This window comes from Aquarana catesbeiana, linkage group LG05, assembly GCF_042186555.1.
Source record: "Aquarana catesbeiana isolate 2022-GZ linkage group LG05, ASM4218655v1, whole genome shotgun sequence".
Taxonomy (NCBI): domain Eukaryota; kingdom Metazoa; phylum Chordata; class Amphibia; order Anura; family Ranidae; genus Aquarana; species Aquarana catesbeiana.
Genome location: NC_133328.1, coordinates 131,593,891 through 131,619,418, shown reverse-complemented (window position 1 = coordinate 131,619,418; position 25,528 = coordinate 131,593,891). Strand labels below are relative to the sequence as shown.

At 42.8% G+C, this 25,528-nt stretch overlaps 1 protein-coding gene and 1 pseudogene across 4 annotated transcripts in view; both read left to right on the top strand.

The window, feature by feature from the left end:
• The window catches only part of TBC1D5 (TBC1 domain family member 5), an 842,416-nt gene that overhangs the window by 499,395 nt on the left and 317,493 nt on the right, over positions 1–25,528 (top strand). For all 4 annotated transcript variants that reach the window (XM_073630202.1, XM_073630199.1, XM_073630201.1 and 1 more), the window contains 3 exons: positions 7,303–7,392; positions 7,480–7,554; positions 15,698–15,765. In XM_073630202.1, coding sequence (XP_073486303.1) covers positions 7,303–7,392; positions 7,480–7,554; positions 15,698–15,765 — 233 coding nt within the window. The remainder of the gene's footprint in view (positions 1–7,302; positions 7,393–7,479; positions 7,555–15,697; positions 15,766–25,528) is intronic.
• LOC141146367 (5S ribosomal RNA) lies at positions 11,056–11,174 on the top strand (annotated as a pseudogene).

Below are 25,528 nucleotides of genomic sequence, written 5' to 3'. Positions count from 1 at the left end.
ATTGTAAATAACCTGATTTTCAGATGCATGTATAAAACCAACCAAGACGCATACCTCTGCAACCAAATTGGTAGGATTGGGTGCAGGATCGATGGTGGTATTTTGTAAACAACTGTGCCAGAGAAGGGATATGTAGGCCCATAGGGGCAAGATAGTGTAGGAGAGGAGAGTTCAAAAAGTTATAGAGTGTTATTAGACTATGGAGGCTCGAAATCCTGGAGGAGGAGCCAGAAAAAAGTTGCTTGTAATCGTCTGAGTAATAGAAGTGCCACCAGTGGAGCCATGAATTTTTCTGTAGTCCACCTTAGAGAGCTGGTTAAGTTCTCCATATGTTCAATACCCTGAATTTAATTAAACCACTTTCATAAGGTGGGAGGCGAGGGCAACTTTTATAGGGTTGTGATGCAAGAGCAGGCTGACCAGATGAATAAGGACAGACTTTTTCTATAGTTTAAAAGGAATACTGTTATGGTGAAGTCATGCAGACATGGACAGGACCAGAAAATATGTAAGAGATCTGCCTGTGAGGCATTGCGTTGCCAGCAGGAATCTGGAACAGATGGATATATGGAAAGTAAAAGCTTATAGGTATGATACCAACAAGACACTAATTTGTATGCTGATTCATGGTAGCGGTTACTGATAGATGAATTAAAAGACAATGTTACTATTTTGGAATTGGGGTGTGCGCTTGATATTAAGGTCACATTCCCATCGATCCAATAATCTGGACATTTTTGCGGTTTCATACAGAGATTGGACGAGAATGCAGTAGCATGAGGAAAGGGCCCCATCACCTGACATTCCCTCTCCAAAAATGGGCGTTCAAAAAGTTAAGTGTTTGGAAGGGAGCATAGAAACAGGAAAGTTAAAGGTCCTAATAAGGTCGAAAAATGGGTCAGTTGACATTTGACAGACAGTCATCTAAATTTAATTTTGCAGGAAATTGAGTACCAGGTCTCTATCCTGAGCAGTCAGTGTGCGTAATGAGCAGTCATGTGTACCTGGAATGAAATCAAGGTGGTCCATTACAAGTAATAATAGGGAGGAGAAAGCAGCAACCCCATATGTAGCGAAAGCATGTCTGTAATATGTCCAGGTTGGGGCGATGGTCGGGTAGGTGAGGAGTTCTGATTTTGGGACCAATAAAATGGATATGAGAAGAATGGGGGAAATGGGCTGCTTCATAGAAACCACTAGATTGGGAGATATGGCGCAGAAGTGTATGTGATCAGCACACTGGAGGGAGGTTGCTTGGGGGTCAGGGTGAGTAGGTGGAGTGATTCCAAAACACTGTAGTGCAGCACCTCTCAAGAGACTGAAGATTCTCTACAGTAATAGATAAGCATCTGAGTGTAGCAGTGTAAATACTCATTTATTCACACGACAATTGGCAACTTACAAGACAATGTAGTGATATCAAACGTAAACATGTAGAATTCTTATTCAGGTTTCTAAAAAAGGGCAAAAACAAATATTTTTTGTTTTTTTGTCAGTAGATTTTTATTGGAGTTTCAAAACAGTACAGAAGAATAACAAACAGGTATTTAAAATAGTATCTTAAATGGTATACATCTGTTGCTCAAGACATTTAGTTCTAAAACACGTAATAGCTTCAATATAGTCATACAAATTATCAGTATGTGGTAAGAGAAAGCTAGCGGAAATAAGTACACCCCTCACATTTTTGTAAATATTTTATCTTTTCATGTGACACTGAAGAAATGACACTTTGCTGCAATGTAAAGTAGTAAGTGTACAGCTTGCATAACAGTGTAAATTTGCTGTCCCCTCAAAATAACTCAACACACAGCCATTAATGTCTAAACCGCTGGCAACAAAAGTGAGTACACCCCTAAGTGAAAATGTCCAAATTGGGCCCAGTTAGCCATTTTCCCTCCCCGGTGTCATGTGACTCATTAGTGTTACAAGGTCTCAGGTGTGAATGGGGAGCAGGTGTGTTAAATTTCATACTCTTTCATACTGGTCACAGGAAGTTCAACATGTTACCTCATGGCAAAGAGCTCTCTGAGGATCTGAAAAAAAGAATTGTTGCTCTACATAAAGATGGCCTAGGCTATAAGAAGATTGCCAAGACCCTGAAACTGAGCTGCAGCAGGATGGCCAAGACCATACAGCGGTTTAACAGGACAGGTTTCACTCAGAACAGGCCTTGCCATGGTCGACTAAAGAAATTGAGTGCACATGCTCAGCGTCATATCCAGAGTTTGTCTTTGGGAAATAGATGTATGAGTGCTGCCAGCATTGCTGCAGAGGTTGAAGGGGTGAGGGGGTCAGCCTGTCAGTGCTCAGACCATACGCTGCACACTGCATCAAATTGTTCTGCATGGCTGTCATCCTAGAAGGAAGCTTCTTCTAAAGATGATGCACAAGAAAGCCCGCAAACAGCTGGCTGAAGACAAGCAGACTCAGGACAGGGATTACTGGAACCATGTCCTGTGGTCTGTTGAGACCAAGATAAGTGTATTTGGTTCAGGTGGTGTCAAGCATGTGTGGCAGCAACCAGGTGAGGAGTACAAAGACAAGTTTGTCGTGCCTACAGTCAAGCATGGTGATGGGAGTGTCATGGTCTGGGGCTGCATGAGTGCTGCCGGCACTGTGGAGCTACAGTTCATTGAGGGAACCATGATTGCCAGCATGTACTGTGACATACTGAAGCAGAGCATGATCCCCTCCCTTCAGAGACTGGGCCGCAGGGCAGTATTCCAACATAACGACCCCAAAAACACCTCCAAGATGACCACTGCCTTGCTAAAGAAGCTGAGGGCAAAGGTGATGGACTGACCAAGCATGTCTCCAGACCTAAACCCTATTGATCATATGTCTCTAACATCCACCAGCTCTGTGATGTCGTTATGGAGGATTGGAAGAGGACTCCAGTGGCAACCTGTGAAGCTCTGGTGAACTCCATGCCCAAGAAGGTTAAGGCAGTGCTGGAAAATTATGGTGGCCACACAAAATATTGACACTTTGGGCCCAATTTGGACATTTTCACTTAGGGGTGTATTCACTTTTGTTGCCAGCTGATTAGACATTAATGGCTGTGTGTTGAGTTATTTTGAGGGGACAGCAAATTTACACTGTTATACAAGCTGACAACTCACTACTTTACATTGTAGCAAAATGTCATTTCTTCAGTATTGTCACATGAAAAGATATAATAAAATATTTATAGAATTGTGAGGGGTGTACTCACTTTTGTGAGATACTCAAGACACATGTTTCCAAGCTAAATAACAGCATAGACCATTAAACAGTCATTAAGTAACTAAGTATACAAATTTGTTTAATAATGTGAAACATCAACATAATAACTGATGTTCACCCATGGATTGAATTTGTCATCAAAGTGTAAACTAGTGGCTGATTTGTGTGAATACATTTTTTCAAAGGAGTAATGAACATTCACTAGGTTGGTCACTATTACGGTCGCTAGTAATATGTGGAATACCATTGTTCTATAGCTGAAACGGAAGGAGTCCATGACCGGGTGCAGAGTTGCAAAGCCCAGATCTGGTCTGGGTAATATTTCAGTTATGTCTGAGAGTATTAGGAAAGTTTTTCTCCAAAAGTTGGTTATGCTGTTGCAGGGCCAAAAGGGGGGGGGGGGTTGTCAGATGAGAATTTGGCAAGTTGGTAAGGGGTCAGCGAGTGAGGAGCTTTTGGGTAAGCTCCCAGTGTGTGATGTCTAGAGATAATTACTCAAGCCATTGTGTTTTAGAATAAGATTTTTGGAGGTCTATTTCTCATTTGTGCATAGGGGAGGTTTGGATAAATGTTGTTTTTTGTTGGAGCACATTGTAAAAGAGGGAAATCCCTTTTTGTGAGGTATGAGGGGAGGTCAGAAATGTCCATATTTCTTCTGAAATCCCTATGTTTGGTGGAGGGTGTTTTATTAGGAAACTCTTGACCCTAGTGTATGTTAAACTAGAAGTTTTGGTTAACCAATATTCTTTCATTAAAGATTCTGTAGACTTGAGGGTGCCATTTTGGTCATCCACCCACCCATATGTTGATGGCAATGAAATTGTCAGCGTGCAAAATATATAAAGTATTTTTGTTAGGATCTGCATTTTAAAAGATACTAGTCTTCCTACCCATGATAGCTTAATTTTGGACAGGAGCTTCACATCCTGTCATATATTCACCAGAAGGGGTTTGTAGTTGGCTTCTACTAGCTTGGCTGTGGACACTATCAGCTTGATACCCAGATAGGGAATGCAGTCATCTGTCCAATTGTATGGTAGTTGGGTTGACCAATGTTTGCGATTCGCTGCATGAACTGCCAAGTCTAAAATTTACTTTAAAATATGATATGGAACTAAATGTTGTCAGAACTTAGTGGGCAAATGGGAGTTAAACAAGGGGGTTGGTCAATAGGAGAATTATGTTGTCTGCTAAATGATTTATTACATGTGATTTGCGGTTAAAACAAAATCTTATGATGTGAGGATGGGTTCAAATAGTTTCGGCCAGGGGTTCTATTGAAGGCGACAGGGGGCATGCCTGGCTTGGGTAGAATACCAGATGTGAATACATAAGTCTAAGGGGTAGAATATAAGGCCAGGGTTGCTGAGAGAATCATACTACTAAAACCAAATTGGGACAGGACCGCTGGCATGTATCCACAGTGAACTGGGTCGAACTCCTTCTCCGCATTAATTGAAAAGAGCAAAAAAGGAGTTTGACCCATCTCAGCATGGTGTATAATATATATAATGCGCATTGTGGTGTCAGAGTCTTGTCTTCCTTTTGTGAAACCTAATTGGTTTGGTTTTATGAGTGTAGGAAGAACATCTAGAAGACGTCTGGCGAGAAGTTTTGCATATACTTTTACGTCTCTATTGAGCAATGAAATCAGGTGAAAGTTGGCAAGTGTATTGGGATGCTTAACTGGTTTTGGGATAGTTACTACATGGGCTGCTAACATTTCTATTGGGAAAGAAGTCTCAGCTGCTGCTGTTTTGAATACGGAGTGCATATGGGGGGGAGGTAAGCGTTTTTTGAACAATTTGTCATATTCGTTAGTGAGGCCATTGGGACCAGGCGATTTACCATTGGGAAAGGAGTCAATAATTTTCTTTATCGCTGTGTATGGAGGGTTCAGTTGTTCTAATTGTGTGTTGGATAAAGTCGGGAGTTGGATTTTAGACGGGAATAATTGAATAGCATCTTCGGAAGGTTGTGGTGTAGTCGGCAAAGGTGGCTACTATGGCCTGGGGGTTTAGGAGTTTCTCTTTAGTGAAGGGTTGTAGATGAGGGATTCTGGTTTTGACCCTTTGTGACTTCAATCTGTTTATCAGAAATTTGCCCGCCCTATTGTTGGAAGTGTAATAATTCAATTTTAATTGACTATTTCTTGTGTCAATCAAACAACAACCTTCTAAGACTGTTCCGCAATTTCAATTAGGATGCTGCTTAGTCTTGATAAGGGGACGTTTTATTTTGGGTATCCAGAGCATGAATCTCAGCTATGAGAGTCAAGTTTAGAAGTATAACATTTCTTAGCTCTAGAGCTAAATTGGAGCAAAATGCCTCTCATGTATGCCTTATGGGCGTTCCACAAAGTAAATGTTTGGGTGTCTGGAAGGTTGTTGTAAGTGAAAAATTTTCGAATGTGCTTGGCTATAGGCTCTTGGTATTCGGTGGATTGTAAGATTGAGTTATTACAGCACCACATGATTACTGGGGAACTGGTGTTCTCTTCCACAAGTGTCACAGAGACAGCAGTGTGATCTGACCAAGTGATGTCATATATAGAGGAAGATGACGTCTATTGTAACAACTACTGGTGCACCATAACCATATCTATAGGAGTATAGGATTTGTGTCTAGTGGAGTAATAGGTAAAATCCAGGAAGGAAGCCAGGAAGATGTGAGGGTAGTTTCTGTTGGAGCAACGTGGAGTCTCTGTGGAAATGTGTCTCTTGAACAGCAACTATGTCAACGTGATGACATAGGACTTCTTTCCATAAGGAGTGGCGTTTTACTGGATGGTTGAGACCACGGGCATTAAGAGATAGAAGCTTGAGTCCCATAGTGAGTAGGGTGGTAGGTGATTAAGACATTGCCTGAGGTAATGGAGGTTCTCCTTTGTGAGTCACTGGTAAGTGTAGAATGATTCATGAGTGGTTGAGACACGAATAGGAGTGAAAAAATAAACGTTCTTAAAAAGTTCATCAAGTTTTGAGCAAACCATTGATATAAACAACAGAGCAAGCGCATGTCTGTACATAGTTCAGTTAAATGACACCCAAGGGACAAAATGTTGGAAGGCTTCCAATAATTTTTCTTTCACCCGAAAGAAATGCACTCTCAGGAAGACGTCTCATGGCACTGTGGATGGGAGATAGGACAGTTTTGGTATGCGATGTACTCTAATAATTGTAAGAACAGCCAAGGTGAGAGTAAGAATGAATGCATGGAAAAGATCACAAATGAGATAGTTGTTGCACCTGAACTGATTCAGGTATCTCTGTCCATGTGGGGCTGCCACTTTACTGGGTTACAGGTGGATGGGCTGGATTGGCCTCTTAATTTGCCCATATCTGATGTGTTTACCTTGGGCTTCACCACGGAATGTGGAACTAGAGGTCCAGGAGCAGCCTCTGGTGTTTAGTCTCTGCCACCATTTTGTTGTGGTCCCAGGTGCATGATGGAGAAAAAATCAGAGCGCTTCTGCACTGGTGGAGCCGGTTTGTGCCATCGTCTCTGCATGCCGCTGGATCGGGCAGGAGCCAAGTCTGCCTTGGGGCTCTCAAAGCAGGGCGGGAAGAAGCCTAAGGATGGCCGAAGATGTGGAGATTCCCAAGAGCCAAGCAGAGCCCCATATTCAAGCGTCCGTCTTGCCGGGCAGTTGTCATGCCCCCAAAACAAACGTTTTTGAATGACATTTGTCAGGTCATGGAATGCACTTGTATGAATATTTGTACGTGCTTCAATTCAAAAATCTACTAGTGCATGGTCAGCTTTTCCCCATGTCACTATGATTTCACTTCAGATGGAAAGAATGCAGGGCAGAAAATAAGGCAAGCCTGTAATTCTAAATGTAAACAGAATTAAGAATAAAAATAAGTATTATTAACACCATTACACTGGATACTTATACTTTTAAAGAAAAATTATGTTAGACTGCCACCTATCCAACTTATCATCTGTATCATGTATCCTTCTGCTGCAGTGCTCTTTCAGTATTCTTTTTAATGTACTGTATATTTTCCCTTGATAACTTATGTCCTTTCCAAAGCTTGTTTGTAACACATTTCCATTTTTTATTGGCAGCTGTTTCTAAATGTTTTACCCCAAGACAGAAGCCAATGGATAACTAAAACGGAGAAGTTAAGAACAGGGTATAAAAAGATTAAGGAAATAGTAAGTGATATTTCTGCTATTATTAAGAGCTGTGTTAAACTTTTTTTTCTGGGATATGTGAATGACGTCCTGTTTGTCTTATTTTAGCATATAACAAATCCTCGAAAGGCTGCTGGCCAGCAGGACTTGATGATAAACAATCCACTGTCTCAGGATGAGGGGGTAAGTGATTTGTTGTTTTCAAACTTTAAAGTAGAACTCCAAATACCTTGGCAAAAGAGGGGCATTTGGCATTTTCTAGCACAAAACCTCACAGATCATGTAGAAATCATTCTCAAAAAGTATGTGTGAACCCTTACCTTCTAAAACAACCCATTCAGTTTTAGATCGAAATGAAAGGCAAAAGATTTGTGTATATATATATATATATATATATATATATATATATATATATATATATATATATATATATATATATATATATATAGTTAGGTCCATATATATTTGGACACAGGCACAATTTTCATACTTTTGGCTTTGTATGCCACCAGAATAAAATTAAAATGAAACAATCCAAATGAATTTGAAGTGCAGACTTTTAGCTTTAATTCAAGGGGTTGAACATAAATATCAAATGTTTGGAACTGCAACCATTTTTATACACAGTCCCCCCATTTTTAGGGGCTTGGATATAATTGGACAAATTAATTTAATCATAAATAAAATGTTCCATTTTAATATTTTGTTGAGAATCCTTTCCTGGCAATGACTGCCTGAAATCTGGAACCCATGGACATTACCAAAGACTGTGTCTCCTCCTTCCTGATGCTTTGCCAGGCTCTAACTGCAACTATCTTCAGTTGTTCTTTGTTTGTGGGTCTTTCTGCCTTTAGTTTTGCCTTCAGCAAGTGAAATGCATGCTCAATTGGGTTAAGATCAGGTGATTGACTCAGCCATTGCCAAATATTCCACTTCTTTTCCTTCAAAAAGCTCCTGGGTTGCTTTTGAGGTGTGTTTTGGATCATTGTCCATCTGTACTGTAAAGCGCCATCCAATGAACTTTGCTGCATTTGTCTGAATCTGGGCTGACAGTATATCTCTAAACACTGCAGAATTCAGCCGACTGCTTTCTGTCACATCATCAATAAACACTAATGACCCAGTGCCACTGGAAGCCATGCATGCCCATGCCATCACACTGCCTCCACCATGTTTTACAGATGACGTTGTGTGCTTTGGATCATGAGCTGTTCCAAGCCTTCGCCACACTTTTTTCTTCCAGTCATTCTGGCACAGTGTAATCTTAGTTTCATCTATCCAAAGAATGCTTTTCCAAAACTGGTCTGGCTTTTTAGATTTTTTTTTTGGCAAAGTCTAATCTGGCTTTTCTATTCCTCAGGCTTATCAATGGTTTGCACCTTGTGTGGAACCCTCTGTATTTGCTCTCGTGAAGTCTTCTCTTGATTGTATATTTTGACAATTATTCGCCCACCTCCTAGAGAGTGTCCTTCACTTGTCTGGATGTTGTGAATGGGTTTCTTTTCATACATCAGGGGACACAGAGCCATAGTAGTTACTATGTGGGTTACAGGTCACCTACAGGTGATGGACACTGGTACGCCCTAAGACAAAAAAGTGCACTCCCTATATAACCCCTCCCACTACTGGGAGTACCTCAGTTTTTTTCGCTAGTGTCTAGGTGTTGGTCACGGAGTAAAGATGTGCTGAGCTGAGCTCCTCTGGAGCAATCCTTGCTGGGGCTAGCTATGCAGACGGATCCATTCAAGGTGTCTTTCTGGCCAGATTGAATGGTACCTGGGCCTCATATTCCGAAGAAACAAGGTTTTTGCCTGTGAATTCTTCTCTTTTGAGAGCTGGACCCCGGAATCCAGTACTTTTTGGTATTAAGGCCATAAAGTTTACTGCCAGTGGTGCTATTGCACATCCAGAATTGTGGGTTTCCTTGAGGATCCCCAGCTCCTGAAGATTTAACGGAACCCACCGTGAAGGGTGAAGATTGGGTCTGTTGGTTTACCACAGAAAACCCTGCGTCAGGAAAGGTAAGTGGAGTTTTTCTAAGAAATTGTAAACATTTTCTTATGAATTGTCTCCTTTAAAGTGAATGTTGTTATGCCTAAGTGTCACCACTGGGGGCTGTATGGAGCACGTACCTTCTCATGCTTTGCTCAGAGATCACGCTGTGTCACAGAAGCAGCAGACTCTTTTTCTCCAGCCAGCAGGCAGAGCTCCGTAAGTTTGGGGGGTTTTTTCTTCCTCCAGACACCCCCACCTGGGCTGAACTCTTCCCCTCTTCATGAGGCTGAGTATAAGGAAGAACTGAAAACTATTGGCAATGCAGTTTTCTTTCACCGCCCCTACATGAGGCGGCTTCCAGGTCTCCTCCACGCCATCCCTCCCTCACTCACAAGCTGATCCCCTCGGATTGGAGGCCCATGCTTGCGCGGGAAAACTCTTTTTAAAAGAGAAAGGAGGGGGGCGCGATGTGAGGTGAGGGCGGGGCTTAGCGCGGCGTTGGCATCCTCCAACGCGGGAGTGTGTTTTTTTTTTTTTTTTTTTTAAACTCCATTTGTGCTGGCTGCAAAATTGTCACAGAGACATGAGAGCAAAGGAAGCATGAAAGAGGTTGGTGACACAGGCATTTCCTGCTTAACACATTTACTATTTGCATGAGGCTGAGCATTAATAGCAGCGGCAGTGGCTGGACTATTGGATGCGATTTCTTCTGATAGTACCTCTGCTTTGTGCATCGGGCTAAGGTCAGAAGGGGGGTTAAAACACCCCCAAAATAGAGCTAAAAGGGTCCCCCTCAAGCTCTGGAAAGCCTACTCATCTCTACAAATGGCATCCTCCCCTGAGAGGGAGTGGCTGGTCAGAATGAGCATCAGGGCCATGAAATGTTTGCAACACTGCAGCCCCTGTGTATTTTACCAAAAGATCTTTTTTCCCTCAGCCATGAAGGGTTTTTAAAAAAAAAAAAAGTTTAGCGACTTTAATCACACAGATTCTCTGCCATTGCCCAGGACCCTCAAACTGAGGAACTAGGGGCGGGAGAAGACGAATCCCCTCAGGGGACCGTGGTGAGGCTGATGACTCCTCTTCTGATGTGTCAAATGTGGGAGAATCAGTTGGTTTCAGTCTTAAGATTGATGGTGCAATTTCTTGCTGTATGGTCTGCTCCACATTTATGCTCCCTTAACTGAGTGTTTGGGTTCGCTAAAGCCTCCTCAAACTGTGTATGCTTTTTCCTGTCCATTTATTGTTAGAAACTTTTTTTTGTATCTGAGAGGATTTCCCAGATAAACATTATTTTTCCTCCTAAAAAAGTTTTTTTTACACTTTGTCCTATGGTGGAGGAAATTCACTAAGTAGAGTATTTATAGCAATTAACGCTGCTATATCCTCTGTGAATAAGAGCTTTTGTTCGGCAGACAATGCTCAAATGCTTAGGCATCCAACAGATAAAATGTTGGAATTCCTGTTAAAAAACAAAAACAAAAAAAAACTTTTTTCTCTGGCAGGTTGAGCAACCTGCTCTGACAGTAATTGCTTGATCATTGTGAGGCTTTAACAGGTGTTCAGGTATCCTGCTCAGCAGGCCCAGGATCTGGAAATAATTGCTTTGTGAGTTTCCATTGTAGAACTTCCACAAGGTCCTCATGCAGGTGCTTGCTATAAACTAGCCTAACGCACAACTGCTGAGATGCCTACGGCCACATCACCCTGAAAGCGCCCGATCTCGTCTGATCTCAGAGGCTAAGCAGGGTCAGGCCTGGTTAGTACCTGTATGGGAGACTGCCTGGGAATACCAGGTGCTATACATGGTTCTGTGCACATTGTTGCTAACACAAACAGCTAAACGCATGAGTGCGGAAACGCACGTCAGCAAAGGATAAACTTCCTTTCACCATACAGTAGCTCCTGGTTAGTCTTCCTTTTGTGGTGAAACCGCTATTTGACAATGTATGGATAATTCATCCAAAGAAATTCTAGTGGGAAAAGTACCCACTTTTGCCATTTAAGTAAAGGAGTAAATATATTTTCATTTTTAAAGCTCCTTCTTTTGTTCCAGGGGCATCAGCCTCCAGGCAGTCATGATGGCTTCCGCCGTCGGGTTCAAAAGATAATCCTCATAATCAACCCCAGGAACAAAAGTGGTCTTGGGGGAGGAAACGTACAAGATACTATAGCCTTCTTATGAGGAGGCGCCCCGCTCAATTAATAGGGGGAATTCTTCTGCAGTTCTCAAGGATCTGACAGGAACACGAATAGGGGACTTTCTCAATAGCTCCAAGGTACAAGCTGGAGTTCCAAGAGTTCCCATCTCCTTGTTTTTTCTCAGATCAAAACGTTCCTAAGGATCCAGGGAAAAAGAAGTCTCTCTGTCAAGCATTGGACCATTTTTTTTGGCAAAAGTGGTCATGGTGGTCCCCATGTAAGAGGTTGGGGTTTGGTTAAATCCAAATGGGCATTCTGGATCTCAAAGATCCAAACTCTTCCCTGCTCACCAGAAATTTCTACGCTTCGAGGTAGAAAATCTTCATTTCCAGTTTGTAGCTCTACCTTTTCGGGCTAGCTACTCAAAGTATAACGATACTAGCCTACTTAGACGATCTACTCTTGATAGATCAATCGGTAGCCCGTTTAAACCAAAGTCTGGTCACCGCAGTCAGCTACCTGGAATACTTTAGGTTGGTTCCTCAACCTAGAAAAATCCTCCTTAAAACCATCAAGGAGATTGCAGTACTTAGGGCTGATCATAGATTCAGTCCAGAAAAGGGTATTTTTGCCCCAGGAAAGAATTGTTTCCTTAAAGGAACTGATTTGGTTGGTCAAAACAAAGAAGAATCCTTCTATTCATCTTTGCATGAGTTTATTGGGAAAAATGGTGGCTTCTTTTCAGGCCGTTCCTTATGCACAGTTTCATTCAAGACTGCTACAAAACAGTATCCTGTCAACTTGGAACAAGAAGGTCCAAACTCTGGACTTCCCGATGCATTTATCCAAAGTGCGTCAGAGCCTAAATTAGTGGTTAATATCCAAAAATCTTCAAAAAGAAAAATCCTTTCTACCGATTACCTGGAAAATAGTAACAACAGGTGCCAGCCTTTTGGGCTGGGGAGCAGTCCTAGAAGAAGCGTCTGTCCAAGGGAAGTGGTCCAAATCAGAGATGACCTTGCCCATCGATATTCTAGAGATTTGGGGAGTACGCCTGGCCCTAAAGGCCTGGACGCTCAGACTACGGAATTATCCTGTCAGGATCCAATCCGACAATGCCACAGCTTTGGCCTATATCAATCACCAAGGGGTCGTGCGGCCCAGAGAGAGGTGAATCATATTCTGTCTTGGGCAGAAAACAACATCCCTTGCCTATCAGCAGTTTTCATTCCAGGGATGTGGAATTTGCAGGTGGGCTACTTGAGTCGCCAACAATTGTTCCCGGGAGAATGGTCCCTTCACCCCAACATCTTTCTGTCAATATGCCAAAAATGGGGAGTTCCGGACGTGGATCTGTTTGCGTCCAGGTTCAACAATAAGATCGACAACTTTGTGTCAAGGACAAGGGATCTGATGGCATACGGAACAGATGCCTTGGTCTTTCCATGGGATCAGTTTTTACTGATCTATGCGTTCCCTCCTGTTCTGCTGCTTCCGCGTCTCCTACGCAGGATCAAGCAAGAGGGAAAGGAGGTGATTCTCGTGGCCCAGGAGATCTTGGTTTGCCGATATCATAAGGATGGCGGTAGGGGACCCTTGGACCCTGCCCCTATGGCAGTCCTTCTCTCGCGAGGTCCGGTGTTCCATCCTTTCTTACAAATGCTAAATTTAACAGTTTGGCTATTGAGACCCAGATTCTAAAGGACCGTGGGCTGTCAGCTTCAGTAGTTTCTACCTGGGGTTAATGCTAGGAAGCCGGCCTCCAGAATCATATATTATAGAGTCTGGAAGGCATTTGTCTCCTGGTGTGAATCCAGGGGTTGGCACTCCAGGAAATATATCATAGGTAAGATTCTTGAGTTCCTACAGATGGGATCAGTAATGAAGCTGGCCTTGAGCACTATCAAGGGCCAGGTGTCGGCCTTATCGGTGTTTTTTCAACGACCACTTGCTTCACACTCTCTGGTTCGTAACCTTATCCAGGGGGTAACGCGGATTAATCCCCCAGTTAAGTCACCCCTGAAACCTTGGGACTTAAATTTAGGCCTGTCGGCTTTACAAAAACAGTAATTTGAACCGATTCAAGATATTCCTTTGATCCTCTTGATGAGGGAAATAGTTTTCTTGGTTGCCATATCTTCTGCAATATTTACTTTCATATGTTTCCCAGGTGATTAGCACTTTGTGTATAGCAGCTGCATTTTGTATAATATATATTTTTTCTGGATACACCATTAGCGCAAGCACATATATTTAGTTTATATATTTTCACATATCTTCTGCAAGGAGAGTATCAGAGTTGGCTGCTCTTTCCTGTAAAGAGCCATATTTGATTATTCATAAGGATAAGGTTGTATTGCGGCCTCATCCTAATTTTCTACCGAAGGTAGTATCAGGTTTTTCATTTAAACCAGGATATTGTTCTGCCTTCATTTTTTCCAGAACCTCGTTCTGTGTTAGAAAAGTCACTATATTCTCTTGGTGAGAGCGGTCAAGGTCTATTTAAAAGCGACTGCTCAGATTCGTAAAACAGACGTTTTGTTTGTGGACAGGCGATGTCGAAATGTACCATTTCTTAATGAATTCGTCAAGTGATTGTTCAAGCTTATTGTTTAAAGAGGAAAATTCCTCCCTTTCATATTAAAGCGCACTCCACCAGGGCTGTTAGTTCTTCTTGGGCAGTGCATCACCAAGCCTCCATGGCTCAGATCTGCAAGGTAGCAACTTGGTCTTCAATCCATACATTTACCAGATTCTATCAAGTAGATGTAAAAGGTCATGAGGATATCGCCTTTGGCTTTGATATGATGTAGGTTCACAGCAATAGATTCCAAATGCCAATACCACACTTAGAATCAACTCCAGACATTTTACCTGCTTAATTGATGAAGAAATAACGAAGGAGTAGCTCACACCTGGCCATAAAACCGCTTTTGATTCAATTGTCCAATTACTTTTGGTCCCTTGAAAAGGGGGATGGCTATTCTTAAGAGCTGTAAACCCTTCCGCTGATTTGGATGTACATACCTTCAAATTAAACCTGAGAGTCTGCACTTTCATCCCATATCCTTTATATAACTATAGCTTGAATATGTTTTGGTAAAAAAATGAAAATAATAAAATTGTGCCTGTGGACCTTAATATATATAGAGAGAGAGAGAGAGAATTTTTAAAAATAAGTTATTACAAAATCTCTGTTCTCAGCTGCATAAGGTTCTTAAAGAGGTAGAGGCAGAGCACTGACCTTGGTAGTGGGCAGCATAGTGGCCTAGTGGTTAGCATGTTTTCTTCCTACAGCACTGGGGTCCTTCGTATCAATCCTGGACAGACAACTATCTGCAAGGAGTTTGCATTCTCTTTTCATGCTGCGCATTGTTAATCTACAGTGTACTCTCTTATAAACATTAATAGCAAGTTAGATTTTAGAAACACATCCAACCCTTTTAGAGAATTGTTGCCAGAGCCTGCTTAAGCCACATTTTCACAACTCTTACTGTAAAGAACCCTTTCATTCATTTAGAAAGATAATTAGTTGAACACTTACTACAGCCCAGATTAAAGAAGCGGCATCAGAACTTTAGCATGTGTTCTGCTGTAATAAGTTTAGGGGTGTTTAGATGGGGGTCACTGATGCCAGGTTTCCCTGCCACATCTAAAGCATCCAAAAAGGTAAGAGGCACAGTTAAGCATCACTGTTGAAATACTGTATCTGAATGTCATAGTTGAAAATACACCTTTCCAAAGCCAGTGTTTTCCTCGGTAAGGCTCTCTTGGGGTACTGCTACCAATAAATTGGCATACACAATATCTGTTGGCAGTTAAATTTAAAAGACATTTTAGGACAAATAAAATTAATCTTGCTATGAGAGCCATAGAGCAGGTCCGATGATGACCAGAATGTTTGAGTGCTATTTTTCACTACCCTCACAGATATAGGGGGAAAAAATGAGCAAGAAGCATCCCTAGCAATCAAACATCATTCAGTGTTTTTTTTTTACAATGCTGAGCACATAAAATGAGAAATGTGGTTGATATACAGTAGATGACTGCATTTTGAACCTCACATTTAGCAGTACCTTAGTTCATAAGCCCACAGTTCCAATACAATAAATACAATCCTTCCAGATGACACTTGTGAAATAAATTGCACTTATAAGTAATTTACACTGTATGCAATTCATATTTCCAGAGCCTCTGGAACAAGTTTTTTCAAGATAAAGAACTACGAGCAATGGTGGAACAAGATGTTAAAAGAACGTAAGTCTTAAATTACTGTTTTTTTTTTGTTTGTGTTTTTTTATGTAGCATTAGTTTTGATTACTTACAAAATGCATATTTTCAGATCTCTCAGTGAAAATGCCATTTGAACTGATATGAGATTTTGCATAACAGAGTGTATTTGTGGAATTTTACCCTAGATTTATTTTATGGACTTTGATGGCAACATATTTTGATGTGATCAAGCCTCAGTGTAAGGAGCGAAACGTGTCAGTGGGCATGGCTGAAGCAGCACTGGCTGAGGCCGCACTCACTCACATATTCATTCACAGCCAGTAGTAGAGGGTGTAAACAGTGAATGCAACATGAGACCCAAAATCACAACAATGGTTATTTCCCACAGGGGAAGGAGACAGGCAGGCTTAGCAATGACTGGCAATTAGAAGGCTGCTCCCCGGAGATGAAGGAATCTCTGCACAACAAAAATACAGAATGCCACTCTAAGTGCAGTATGAATGTAAAAACACATATTTATTCAGACAATTGACAACTTATAATGAACAGGAAGTAAAATGCTTGTCAGACCCACCAGGGGTCAGGAGGATCACTGCACAGGGAACAGAGAGGCAACACAGAATCAGAATGTACAGGATGGCGTGTAATGTGCTGGAAGACTCAGAGTACCTGTGGCTGTGGAGGGCTAAGCACGGGCGGCAGAGGTTGGCGCCAGCGCTAGGGGCGGGAAGGCAGGGCATGGGTTACGCGTTTCAGAGCTGCCCGCAGAGAGCTTTGACAAAGGTTTATTCAATAAAGCAATTCAAGAAGCAGTGACCTGTACTAATCAGTCACGTGTGTCCAACCATTCATCAGCTTAAAGCAGTAATTATAATGGAACTTGGCTGATTTCTAAGGGTTACTGCACTTTAGAAGAATTCTCCAATTGCATAACAGGTTGCATAACATTATTAGCTAGAATCTAGTAAAACCCACTGTTACAAAAGTTTTTAATTAACCACTTTAGCCCCGGAAGAATTTACCCCCTTCTTGACCAGAGCACTTTTTCCGATTCGGCACTGCATCGCTTTAACTGACAATTGCGTGGTCGTGCGAAGTGGCTCCCAAACAAAATTGATGTCCTTTTTTCCCATAAATAGATCTTTCTTTTGGTGGTATTTGATCACCCCTGCGGTTTTTATTTTTTGCGCTATGAACAAAAAAAGAGCGACAATTTTGAAAAAAACGCATTATTTTTTACTTTTTGCTATAATAAATATCACCCAAAAATATATAAAAAAACTATTTTTTTTCTCAGTTTAGGCCGATACGTATTCTTCTACATATTTTTGGTAAAAAAATTTGTAATAAGCGATTATTTATCGGTTTGCGCAAAAGTTATAGCGTTTACAAAATAGGGGATAGTTTTATTGCATTTTTATAAATTTTTTTTTTTAAATGGCGGTGATCATCGATTTTTATCATGACTGCGACATTATGGCGGACACATCGGACATTTTTGACACATTTTTGGGACCATTGTCATTTATACAGCAATCAGTGCTATACAAATTCACTGATTCCTGTGTAAATGACACTGGCAGTGAAGGGGTTAACCACTAGGTGGCAGTGTAGGGGTTAAGTGTCCTAGGGGCGTGTTTCTAACTGTGGGGGGCATGGCTGTTTGTGACACGTCACTGATCTCTGCTCCGATGACAGGGAGCAGAGATCAGTGACACTGTCACTAGGCAGAACGGGGGGGAGATGCTTGTTTACATTAGCATCTCCCCGTTCTTCCTCCCCGTGAGGCGAACGCGGGTATCCCCGCAGCGATCGAGTCCACGGGACCCGCGACCCAACTCATGGAGCCTGCCGGCAGCGCGCCCGCTGGCCGCCTCTTAAAGGGGAACGTGCAGGCACGTGATACTGCCTGTACGAGCCCTTCTGCCACAGTATATCTGCGTGAGACGGTCGGCAAGCGGTTAAGATGGGGATGGTATACATGTATATGTATTTTTTTTAAAGGTATAATTTTTTTTATTGTGTACATACAAACAAACATATACACAAATGCATATGCAACATCAATGGAGCAAACAGTGCTCAATCAGCAATGAAATACAGTTACATGGTATCCAGTTAGTGAGTACAGATTAATAGAGGAGTCACGTTGTTACCTTCTAAATTCCAGCATGACGACAAGAACTAACATTTTCAGAGAACTAAAGCGGCAGGTGGAATTGTGCAATCTGAGCTAACCCAGGGATTCCAGATCTTATGAATTTTTTTTGGGCATCCTCTGGCCTCATATGTCAATTTGTATAAAGGTATAGCCTGATTGACTATAGTGAGCCAGAAGGCTATGGTAGGTGGGGATTGGAATTTCCGATGCACAGTTATCCTTTTCTTTGCATAAAACAGGATAATTCTTAGAAAAGTTTGCATGTTCTTAGATATACCTTCATCATCTATATATCCTAGCAGGCATCTCAGGGGATTACAGATGTTAGGTAACTGAGTGAGGGAGCTGATAAGGGCCGTGACCACTGACCAGAATTTCCTAATCAGCGGGCACTCCCACATTAAATGGAATAAAGTGCCATCAGCCATGCCACATCGGAACATGTTGCAGAGGGTGGTCTCTTTAGTCTATAGAGTAAACCAGGGGTAAAGTAGGACCTATATATAATTTGGTTTGAATGACTTTATTACGGGAGGAGATGACAGACGATACCTGGAGGGGAAGCACTTCCTGCCAAATATCCTCCGTCAGCTCCGGTATGTCAGAGCGCCATTTATTTCCTGTGATGCTAATCCTAGTCGTCGTAGTATGTAGAAGAGATTTTTAGTACGTGGATACGAGTTTAGTGTGTGTCGGGTCAGTCAATAAACGTTCAAGGGGGGAGGGATGAATATCAATGTTTCGAAGGTCAAACCGTATCTGTAGATATTGGAAATAGGCCATAGGGGGAAGGCCATAATCCATGCAAAATTCAGCAAAGGATCAAAAAATGTTAACTATAAATAAATGGGAGATCAATCTAACCCCCTACTTGAGCCAGAACCCACCGTCAGTTCTGCAGAAGAATTCTGGTAGACCTGGGTTACCCCATAATGGGGAATTAGGGGAGTAAGTAGTATGTGTACTGGACGGCAGTAGCTTCGAAAGTTTGAATATCTCCGTAGGGTCATAGAGAGAACTTTTGTACCCTCCCGTCCCCTAGTGGAGAGGCGGAGTATTAGATTTTGAAGTGATTCATAGGATGGCTGCCTCTAATGCTGTAGCTCCATTGTTCTCCTCGGGGTAGAACCACCAATGTGCATGGGCCAGCTGTGAGGCCACAAAAAAAGTTTGGAGGCAAGGGAGTGCAATTCCCCCCTCCAAAATTGGTAGTTGTAATGTGTTTTTTGCTATTCTAGCTACCCCTCCCCCCCAAATAAATGTAATAAGAATTGTGTCAATTTCTTTAAATTTGTTTTTAGGGATTTATATTGGGGAGTTACTCAGAATATATAAAAAGCGTGGTAAAAAGATAATTTTAAAAATATTTATTCTACCCAGCAGTGTCAGGGGAAGAGTGGGCCAGGTCTTAAGCATATTCCTCATTCTACTAATGAGTGGATCTAAATTAATTTTGATGTATGAAGAGATAGGCTGCTACATCTCAGTACCTAGGTAGCGAAAGGTATGTACAATCTGTAATGGACATGAGGGCGGTAGTGTGATAGAGGTGGATTGGTCCAGCATAAACAACAGGATTTCTTGTCCCAGTTTACCCGGAAGCCAGAAAAGTCCCCAAAGCGCCGAATAATATTCAGTAGGGTAGGGAGTGACGACTGGGGGTCTGCCAAATATATCAACATGTCGTCCGCATATAAGGACACCTTTTCTTCTAGGCCCCCAATAGTCAGTCCCACAACCGCCCCACTAGATCTGATCAGCGCTGCCAGTGGTGCTATCGTCAGTGCAAAAAGTAGTGGTGACAGAGGGCACCCCTGTCTGGTGCCCCTACGTATCATGAAGGGGTCAGAGATGGTTGTATTTACTCTCAGTCTAGCTATAGGTTTGTAATATAATAATTGAACTCATCTCATAAATGTTTTGCAGAATCCAAATTTTGCCAAGACCTCCATTAGATATGGCCATTTGACCGAATCAAAGGCCTTATGAAACAGCCCTGGATCCTATTGAGCCATGAGTGGCCTGCATGTTGGTAAAGCGTTGCCGTAAATTAATTGAAGTAGATCTGCCGGAGATAAATCCTGTCTGATCCACTCCAATGACAATAGTAATGGCCATATTTAATCTCTGGGCAAGAACTTTGGCTAGAATTTTTATATCCAAGTTGATTAGGGAGATCGGTCGGTATGATTCACAGAAAAGATGGTCCTTGTGAGGTTTGGGGATAAGGACAATTAGTGCCTCAGACAAAGAGAGCGGTAGCTGTCCTGTCATCAGGACATAGTTGTATACCCTGAGGAGATGTGGAATCAGTAGCTCTCTATATTGATTATACCATTCTATAGGGAATCTGTCCAACCCTCGCATCTTATTTCTAGCAAAGGACTGGATGGCATCTCCTATTTCCTCCAGTTGTTAGAGGGGCATCTAGCAATGAAACCTGAGAATCTAAACATTTGGGAAGTGAGATATCCTGCAAATAGTCGTCTAATTCCACAATAGTATAGTGGGCGCTAGTGGAATATACAGTGGAGTAAAATGTAACAAAAGCCTCCACTACCTCCTTCATCTATTCCACTATTATGCCCTCCGAGTTCTTAATTCTGGGGATGTTGCATGGCTGATAGTCAGGCCTAGACAGGTAAGCTAGCAGGCGACTATTTTTATGCCAAATTCGAAAAGTCGCTGATTTTGGCATAACATTTTTTCCTGGGTTCGTTCGACAAGCACCATGTCTAACTCTCTAGCCTTGTGTCACCAGATAGTGTGTTTTTCGGGCATATGGGATGCAGAGTAGGCTGCCTCTGCCACTCGAAGCTCCCCCTCCACATCCGCTAGTCTAGGGTGAGATGCCTTGCGTGCCTGCCCTATGGCTGCAGCAAAGGAGCCACGCATGGTAGCCTTGAAGGCATCCCAGACCACAGGGACGAATGCACTCTGTGAATTGGTGGCCCAATATGAATTCAGATCAGCTGTTCCCCGATCTGTGACAGCCTGGTCCGCCAGCCATAGCGGGCTCAGCCGCTACACTCGAAAGGAGGGCGATACTCCCAAAGCTAAGTCCACCAAAAGTAGAGAGTGATCAGACATTGCCCTAGGGAGGTATCTGACATCGCTCACCATGCCGAGTAAATCAGAGGATAGAAAAAACACAGATCAATACTTGATAGTGTACCATGAGTCAGATTGACAGGAAAATTCCCTCCCATCTACATGTTTCCATCTCCTGGCCTCTGCTAGGTCATATTGGGTCAGATAAGTGCCTAAGGGAGTGGGGGGTACAGTAGAGCATCGAAATCTGTCAAGAGAGTTGTCAATGACCGTGTTATAATCTCCGGCTATCAATAAAGGGCCTTCTGCAATTTCCAGGATGGAAGTGAGTACACGATCAAAGAACTGTTTAGTGAAGGGTGGTGGAGCATACAGGCTAGTCACTGTGTATGGTTTAACAAGGAGTTGGAGTTCTAACGCCACAATTACGTAGCAGCCACCTGGATCTAGCTTAATGTGACTAATAGAAACAGGAGCTGATTTAGCTATGAGAATAGATGTTTTCCCCCGAGAGTACGTGAAGTGTAGGGCATAGGCTATTTCCCCCCTTTTGAGAGCCATTACTCTGGAGCCAAGTAGATGAGTTTCCTGGAGAATGATCACAGGCGGATTGTGTCGTGCTAAGTACTCAAACATCAATGAACGTTTAACCTTGGAGTTAAGCCCCCTAACATTCCATGAAATGACATGTAGTTTAGACATAACCATGCAATGCCATAGGGAAGAATATTTCCTGTATTGCAGTGAGGTTAACCATATTTTATAAACCTGCAACCCCAGCCTAGCATGAGTCGTTGGAAACAATACATAGATAAGAAGGAACAGTATTTCTCTTATATCTGTAGTCTGGATATCATGGTGAGTGATCCTGCCAAAAATCATGGGAAAAAAAGACACAAAAAAAAACTAGAAATACAAAAAGGAGGAGTATGTCCCAAATAAAAGGGAAACAAGTAAAACTTCCAAACACTTGGGGGCTTTGATCCCAGAAACAAAACCGTAAAGCTTAGGTACCATGGTGTAGTCCCATGCCCAACAAACTGTGGTGGGTGGCGATAGAGTTCACAACAGTTGGGCTCCTTCTGTGCCTGCAAAGTGAATATGGTAGGTGACCTGGGCCATATCAGGACGTGCCAGTTACCTCAGTAGGACATGATCAAGGAAACTATTGCAACAGTTATCTACAAGTTGCCTTGTCTGGTGAGTGGTTGGCAACATAAGGTAGTGGTTCATCAGTCACTTGGATGAAAAGTGTCAGAGAAAGAGGATATCATGAATGGGCAAGCATTCTCTGTGAATAATCTTAAGTGGTGCAGATGAAAAAAAAATAAAAAGTGGGGGGGCTGTGAAGAAAGATAACCGCAGGTCAACGAGAAGGTGATCTTTGTTGCTGGTGTCGCTGATCAGGAGGTCCCAAGGAATCTACCCAGTGGGCTACTTCTTTCGGATATGTGAAGAAGTAGGCCTTCCCTTTATGAATGTTCCTCAGCCGTGCAGGATATAGCATGCTATAGGGTAGTTGGAGGTCACGCAATCTCCCTTTGATGGCCAGGAAAGTAGCCCTCTGTTTCTGCATAGCCACTGAGAGATCGGGGAAGTAATCCTTTCACCATTGAAGGATATACGGCCCTTTGTTCGGGCAACCCTGAGAACCGCTTTCCTGTCCCTCAAGTGCAGCAGGTTGATAAGCATAGCACGTGGGGGTGCCCCAATAGGCAAAGGGCATAGAGGAACTCTCGGGCTCATTTTATGGCGAATAGTGGAGAGAAGGTGGAGGCGCCAGAAGTGGATGTGAACCATCGCTCCATGAAAGCCTCAGGGGCCGTACCTTCTGAACCCTCCGGAAAGCCCCAAAAAATGCAAATTATTACGGCTCAAGTGGTCCTCCTTATCTGTTAACTTATCAGTAGTATAGTCTAACAGAGGCCTGCAAGGTACGGGTGTCATCCTCCAAATCACCTATGCATTGTTCTGCATTGGTCACTCTATGGTGGAGATTATGCACATCTTGTTTCAGGAAGGTCAGATCTGATCTGATAGCGTCTATCTGAGTGGTGAGGGAAGCATGGCTGTGCTGAATAGCCTCCCATGATCTGTGTCAGCATGGTTCTTGAGAGCTTGTGTCAGCATGGTCAGCGTTGGGGGAGAGAGGCACTGTGTCTTCAGGCTGTGAAAGCATCAGGGGGTCCCACAGGGGTGATCGGGTCAGCAGGATCAGGCTAGGATAGGAGCGGGACAGACGGAGCTCAGGCAAGTTGCTTCCTCAAATCCCAGTAGTTGGCCATGCCCCCCATGTATATGTATTTTGATCTTAAAACGGAGTCCCCCCACTCAAAAAAATTAAAAGTCAATAGCTACACATACTGTAGCTGCTGACTTTTAATATTAGGACACTTACCTGTCTTGAAATCCAGTGATTTTGGCACCCCAGCCGATGTTTCCATTGGCTCTCGGGTGCTGCTGCCGCCGCCGCCGTTGCCTGTAAGGGAAAACTGTCAGTGAAGCCTTGGGGCTACATAGCCGATTCTCTACTGCACATGCATGAAACGCGCTGTGCTCTCTGAATGGCCTTGCGGCGGGGGAAGGAGGAAGGAAGAAGCGCGCTCAACTTCTGAGATCTCTCGAAAGTGGGGACAGGTACCTGTCAAAAACAGAGGAGGAGGTAGATAAGCAGGGCTTCCACTTTTGGATGGAACTCCACTTTAGAAATAAAACATGCTTATCGCTAATGCCGTGTACACACAGGCGGACTTTTCGGCATCAAAGGTCCGACGGTCTTTCAGACGGTCTTTCAGACGGACTTTCGACGGACTTTCGACGGACTTTTGACGGACTACTGACGGACTTTCGAACGAACGGGCTTGGCTACACACGATCACACCAAAGTCCCACAGATAAGACCGGGCTTAAATAAGGAAGTTCGTAGCCAGCAGCCAATAGCTGCCCTAGCGTCAGTTTTAGTCCGTCGGACCAGCATACAGACGAGCGGATTTCTCGAACTGGGTCCGGCGGAAAGATTTGAAACATGTTCCAAATCTAAAGTCCGTCTGATTTTTGACCAAAAAGGTACGTTGGAAGTCCGATGAATCAAAGCCACAAAGTCTCTGCGCTTAGGACAAGTAACAAAAGGAGGGAGAAAGAGAAAGAAAAGAGAGGACAGGGGGAGGAGAGAGGAAGAGGGGGACCTGAGAGAAGGTGCAGGGGGTAGGTGTCCCACTGAGAAAGAGAAGGGAAAAAGAAAGAAAGAAGAAGGAGTATAGGTATGCTGCCTCCCCTAGTTGAGCCCTCAAAGAGGACTAACATGTGTAAGAATTGTATATGGGGGTATGGCGCTTCCTGGTGGAATGTGTAAATAATAAAGTGAATGTTATAAGATTATATAATATACCATACACAAACGGTGACTACAATACTCATAATAAATGACCCCATGGGTATTTGAATCAACAAACATGTGATAAGAAAAGTGAAAAAAACCCTTAATATATTGCATATGCCTACATATCACAGGTAGTTCCAGAGAATAACCACTAGGTACTGCTGCTAATATACTATGCAGCCAATGTGATGAATCCAGCATATACAAGTGCAAACAGTGCAATCAGATCTAGAAAATATCCATATGGACTAGAAAAATGTGTAAAAAACATAAATAGAATAAAAAACTCCAAAAAAACAAAAACAAAAAAGTCTGTTCACAAAAGCATAAAAAAAAAAAAAAAAAAAAAAAAAAGAAAGTTCCAAAAGCTTAGTGACTGTGGTGCCCTCAACGGTGAAAATCCGTGACTTCTGTGCTCCCCTTTTGGCTCCCCACTCACCGGCTCCCACTACCCCTGCAGGGGTGACAGACACTTTAAATTCCGAATGTTGTCCTCTTGGCCGATATCCCGTGGTCACTGAGATAGGATGTCCTCTCTCCCAGGCGTTTCCAGATTACCGCTTATGCCACGTCCAAGAAAGAGATCACCAGAGAAACCCTCATAAAAAGAGATGCCACCTCATAGTGTAGTCTGATTAAAACTTTAATAGCATAAAAACTCCCCACATGGGAGAAATTAAAACCACATAACACTACACTATGGGTGAAGCCGAAAGCCAGGAAGTACTTTCCCGCAGCGTGCGGTCCAGCTGCGTTCCAGGCTCTCTCGCTCCGTACCTGGAAATGACGTAAGTGCGTAGCCCCGCCTTACGCGTTTCGTCATCGACGTTTTCAAAAAAGTCCGATGAAGCCCACACACTGTCGGATTGTCCGACGGATTTGTTCCGTCGGATCAGTCTGGTCGAAAAGTCTGCCCATGTGTACACGGCATTAATGTGTATATATACCCTAACACCAAACTTCTGTAATGTGCTCTCTTTTTGCCTGTTAAATTTACCAGTGAAATTGTTGTGTTATTTCTTTTTAGTAAGTGCAAAAATTACTTGTGATCCACTGAGCTAACTTTCTATTCTCTCTGCCTCTGCCACGCTTAAAGCGATTGTAAACCCTTACATATACCCAGTGAAGTGACTGGCCTCGTGATATACAGAGATGAAACAAATCAACCCACATAAGTTGTACCTGGTTATCTACAG